Source organism: Brachyhypopomus gauderio, chromosome 1 (assembly GCF_052324685.1).
Source record: "Brachyhypopomus gauderio isolate BG-103 chromosome 1, BGAUD_0.2, whole genome shotgun sequence".
NCBI lineage: Eukaryota > Metazoa > Chordata > Actinopteri > Gymnotiformes > Hypopomidae > Brachyhypopomus > Brachyhypopomus gauderio.
In genome coordinates, this window is record NC_135211.1 from 7,331,342 (window position 1) to 7,336,993 (window position 5,652).

A 5,652-nucleotide genomic window follows, 5' to 3' on the forward strand; every position below is an offset into this window, starting at 1 on the left:
CTCATCAGTGTGAGATGCATACAGACACTAGCATGATCTGTAGTGTCCTCCTAGTTCTGCTCTGGGTGAGTAAATTGAGGAAATGTCACAGAGATTGTAAAATGAGAGATTAGAGAGAAAGTTGTGTTCTGTGTAGTTAAAGTATTTTTGCAGCACATTTGTGTAACATCCTTGTATCTCCTGTCAGTGTTTGGCCACTGGGATCAATCTGTCATCGTGTCTGAACCACAAGGGTCCTGATCTTAAAGAAGCAGCAAAATCACTTGCAAGTAAAGAACCTCTACCAGATTGTCTGATTGTCCTTTAATCATCATAGTGGAGAACAGCAAATTGACAATTCTGATAACAATAGTCACAATATGCAAAAGAAAACATATTTAAACGTTATTTAAATACTTGTAATTTCAATGTTAATGGATTTGTATGCAATTTTCATATAACAGAGGGTCACCAAGATCATCCAGTTTTGGAGTTTCCAAAATCTGTGGGGTTGAGGAGAAGAAAGAGAGAGTGGGCGATCCCTCCAATCTCCTATCCAGAAAATGAGAGGGGAACTTTCCCTAAAAAGATAAATGTTCAGGTGTGTGATGTGGAGTAACATGGATGAAATATTTACATTATACATATTGTTTTTTTATACTTAATTGCTGCATTTTTGTCCAGATCAAGTCCAGCCTTAGCAAGGAAAATCCACTGTGGTTCGGCATCACTGGTGAAGGAGCAGACCAGCCTCCTAAGAACCTTTTCACTGTGGATAAGAACAGTGGCTGGCTGTATGTTACAATGCCTCTAGACAGAGAGAAAAAAGACAAGTATCAGGTAGGAGACATTTTGTTTCCTACTAATTCTAATGATATATGGCATATTGTTGTTGCTTACACAAGATGCAGTGGGTTCTGCTGAAGGAGGCTTTGTTTCAGTTCTGATTAATGCACAGTTTGAATGAACCTGTTCTGACATCAGGCATTTAAAGTGTTTACATGTTCTTGTCCGTTAATTCCAGCTTCAAGCTCATGCAGTTGCTCGAGATGGAAGTGTAAAGGAACAGCCAATGGATATTGAAATCAATGTGATTGACCAGAATGATAACAATCCTGTCTTCACCCAAGATACATTCCTAGGCAGTGTACCAGAAGCTTCAAATAAAGGTAGCTATTTGTGGCTAATGTAATGAAGTAGTTAGTGATGGCTGGTATTTATTCCTTTTATTATTCTCTGCTCATAATGTCATGATCATTGTTTCACTGAAGGGTTTGAGATCATGACGGTCACAGCCACTGATGCAGATGACCCCAACACTGACAATGCTGATATCAGATACACCATCCTCAGTCAGATTCCAGCACTGCCATATCCAAACATGTTCACCATCAACTCCGTCAGTGGGGCGATTCTAGTGGAGGCTGAAGGACTGGACAGAGAGGTGAGTGCAGAAATCAGGTTTATGAATGTTTAGATTTAATGTGGAATGAAATCATAAATAATTTTAATCATGATCTTTCAGAAATATCCTGAATACACACTGGAGCTCCAAGTTGCAGATTTACAGGGTAAAGGCCTCACAGGCAAAGGAAAAGCTATTATTACTGTGACCGACAGCAATGACTATGCACCTCAGTTTGAGAAGATCTCGGTAAGAAAAGTTCCAAATACAGAAAGTTTTGTATCATTTAGCCTTATGGTCTTACGGTGGATTCATTGAATATACACTACCTGTCAAAAGTCTGGACATACACTGTTTATTTGTATTATTTTCACATTACAAAAACAGGGAAAATGTCAAACCCAAGAAAGAAAACATGTTCTTATGCTCCAATAAAAAAAAAAAATTAGATTCTTTGAAGTAATTGTCGTATATTTTGATGACAGCTCTGCACACTCGTGGTGTTCTGTTAACCAACTTCATGAAGCAGCACCTATGATGCTTCTCCATCAGTCCTGAAAACATGTAGAGCAAGGAGCTAAAGTTCTGAAATAAAACTGTTTGCTTTGTGTGTTGAATGATTCCACATAAAAACACCTTCCCAAATTATATTTCTTATAAACAAATTTAAGCATAATCTATTAGATTACATTGTCCTTTTTTACTAATAAGAACATGCATTTGGTCAGGTGTGTCTAAACTTTTGACTGTTAAATTACCTGTAAATGGAGTTTAAACCAGTCAGAAAATGATATAATTTAAACAGTTTTCATATCATTAATGAAGCTTCATTGTCTTTCAGTACAACGTGTCTGCCCCAGAGAATAAAATGGGAGCTGTGGTGGTGAAAATGCCAGTGACTGATGGAGATGAACCTCAGTCACCTGCCTGGGCAGCACAGTTCAGGATTATTAATGGAAACAGTGGTGGGTTTTTCAACATTAGCACAGGACCAAACAAACAGGAGGGCATCATTACTACTGTCAAGGTACTGCACCCCTGAAACTGTTTTACTAAAATGATCTTTGATTTGTTTAGTTTGAATGGTTCTTGAGTCTATTGCTTTTATTTTTGTATTGTGTTCAGCCGTTGGACTTTGAGAGAAACAGCAAGTACATTCTGTTGGTGATCGCTGAGAATGAGGTTCAGTTTGCCAAACCTCTGACCACCTCCACTGCCACAGTGACTGTGAATGTTATTGATGTGAATGAGGCTCCAGTGTTTGACCCAGAGAAGAAGACTATCTCCATATCTGAAAATCAGGAGGTTGGCAGTGAACTAACAGTGTACACCGCTAATGATCCTGACACGGCAAAGTCTCAAAAAGTCACGTAAGGGTTTACTCAGAGCCTTTAATGTTTGGTAGCTGCTGTTTATCTGCAGATCATAACTGTGTCCATATCTCTGAGTGGTTGTAGTGCTAGAGATTAGACTTTCTCTCTCTGCTGCATGAGCATTGCTGGAGTAATCGGAGGTCATGCTGTGTGTTTCAGGTATCGTGTAGGTAGTGATCCTGCCGGCTGGCTGAATGTGGATAAAGAGACTGGAGTGATCAGGGTCAAGAGTTACATGGACAGAGAGTCTCATGTTGTGAAAGATGGCAGATACGAAGCTCTGATCTTGGCCATGGATAATGGTAATTTCATTTTCCCATGTTTTCTTCAGAAGAAACATTTATCAGAGTAGTGCCTTCTAAAAGCTTTTTGTTTTTGCAGATCCAGTTCCAGCAACTGGTACAGGGACCCTTGTGATTGAGCTGCAGGATGTAAATGACAATCCTCCTGTCATTGAGGAGAGATCCTTCAAATTGTGCAACAAGCAGTCGGCTCCAGTGCTGCTGTCTGTGACTGACAAGGACGGGCCTGGCTTCACTTCTCCATATAATGCAGATCTTGTGGGAGATGGCCAGAAAAACTGGACTGTCAGGATGAATAGCAGTAGTAAGCTGTGTGTGTGTGTGTGTGTGTGTGTGTGTGTGTGTGTGTGTGTGTGTGTGTGTCCAAGTTATTTGTTTTGGTCTTCTGAGCTTCTACCAAACGTGTTTTGTCTTGTGTGCAGGAACTGGAATCATACTTGAACTCAAGACCCCACTGGAACAGGGAGAGTACAATGTTGTTATGAGGGTATATGACAGTGGTGGTCTCTTCCAGGACAACAGTGTGCAGGCCTCTGTATGTGACTGCACAGGAGATGAAGTCAAGTGTGCACGCATAGGCGAGGCAGGCTTCGGCCTGTGTGCCATCCTCGGAATTATTAGGACCATTTTAACTCTTCTGTGTAAGACATTTTTGCTGATGCACTACTACAATTCTAAGGTGAAGCCTGGTGTCTAAGTTGTTTGGTGGCCAATGGTGTTGATGGTAGGGTATGTGTTGTCCTCCACTCTAGTGATGGTCCTTGTGCTGCTGCTCTTAACTAGGAAGAAGCCACTCTCTGTTGACAGCCGTACCACTGAGGAGACAGCTGGACAGGATTATCAGGTTGGCTACTAGGGAGAGAGAAGGGGTTGGTAATTGTTGATATTGTTGTTGTGTGTTTATTTCCTTGTTTCTTTGAATGTGCATTTGGCACCTGCATTGAAGATGTATGTCATGTGCAAAGGCTCAGGCAGCCTTCACAACTGGTATAAAGCAGGCTATGAATCGGTTACAGTGATGACAATGGTCTAGCCACTGAGTACTCATCTGCTGAGCATACCAGTCCTTCACTCTGGTCAGTCCTTTGGAGTTATTTTATGGCAGTCTAGTTTTTAAGGAGTGTACTTCTGAACCCACGACCCATGGCTCCCCCATACGACTCCCTGCTGGTGTTTGACTAGAATGGGCATGGCTCCCTCAGTTCATCAAACGTTTATACTAACTTTTGATACTGCAGTGGCAGAAGACTATAAGCAGATGTTTCTTGATTTTATTTCCTGAGTGATCCCAGTAAGTAAAGTCACTATAGTGTATTCTCTTCACCACTGATGTGGCATTGGCCACAAAGACCCTCAAATATGTGAACATGTGTGTTACTGCGTTGTACTGTATGTTCCACCAATAAGATGAAACCACTAATGATGCACGTTATGTACCTATAAAAACTGCACTGTGTGTGTGTGTGTGTGTGTGTGTGTGTGTGTGTGTGTGTGTGTGTGTGTGTGTGTGTGTGTGTGTGTGTGTGTTTTAAGGAACATCACTGAGTTGATGCCTACAAGCACACTGGATGTGGGAATCAGCATCGTCACGAGAGCATCTTATAACAGTGCAGGTCTATATAAGGACACCACCATCTCTGTTCATCTGAATATGAATTATCATCTGCCAAAGAGCTACAATTCTATAAGAACATGCTTATTCTGTTACACTGCAGTAGTACCAGTGTTGTGCATCTTTGTGCTTTTCTCCTTCTGGGTCTGTAGATTATGCATTAAGAAGCTAAGCTGAAGTGCATGTGTGGGTTATAATCTGATGGAACTGAAGGTACATGAGTCATTCTGATTGCATGGTACATGGTTCTGCAGAGCTGGACATTGGTGGCAGTCACGTGATTTGGGGTAGTTGATGCTACAAAGCAGCATGTAGTCACATCCAGAACCAGTTCTATCTAGTTTGACATGAACATGTAACACAAAACTTGTAAGAGCCTATAGTCCCAAATCTTTTCTGTATTTTCAAGCATTTTGAATAAAATACAAATAAAGCAAAATTATTTGAATTATTTCTAAATGGAATGTTGAAATCTTTCAATGTTTTTGTACTTAGATACACTAATTACAAACATCCTGGTCAGTCTGATGTAAGGACAAGATTAAAGACATTTTATGCAACAAACAGGACATGCAAACACACACACACACACACACACACACACACACACACACACACACACACACACATACACACACACACACGATGATCCCAAATGCATTGCACAACAAACTTATTTAAATGGATCATAATGTAATTTAGCGAGAAAATATATCATCCAAATTATCCAACTCGTTGCAGGTGTTAGTGACATCACATCACCATAATCATCTGATCGCCATTGCAACGTCTTATAATATGTTGGATTCCACTTTAAAGGTTTCATAATATATGCACATTGAATAGCAACGTACAAAACATTTTTTTACACTGATGTAAGAAGGCCAAACATGCAGGACCCTGCACCAGACTGGGAATTAAAGGTAATGTCAACATTTGTATATTTATTCAGTATAAACACTTCAAAATCATTCCTCATTG

At 40.3% G+C, this 5,652-nt stretch overlaps 1 protein-coding gene across 2 annotated transcripts; it reads left to right on the top strand.

Moving 5' to 3' along the window:
• On the top strand, positions 1–5,068 carry LOC143475263 (cadherin-1-like). Of its 2 annotated transcripts, XM_076973087.1 has the most exons (14): positions 1–65; positions 188–269; positions 444–580; positions 664–819; positions 1,004–1,148; positions 1,251–1,423; positions 1,505–1,633; positions 2,226–2,411; positions 2,510–2,754; positions 2,917–3,059; positions 3,139–3,363; positions 3,482–3,700; positions 3,812–3,903; positions 4,593–5,068. In XM_076973087.1, exons 1-14 carry the CDS (start codon positions 15–17, stop codon positions 4,602–4,604), a joined length of 1,995 nt encoding a protein of 664 aa, XP_076829202.1. In that variant the 5' UTR covers positions 1–14; the 3' UTR covers positions 4,605–5,068. The 2 variants fall into 2 exon arrangements, with proteins under 2 accessions (XP_076829202.1, XP_076829270.1); XM_076973155.1 differs by lacking the exon at positions 4,593–5,068 and having other exon boundaries at positions 3,843–3,859.
• Positions 5,069–5,652: the final 584 nt, after the last annotated feature.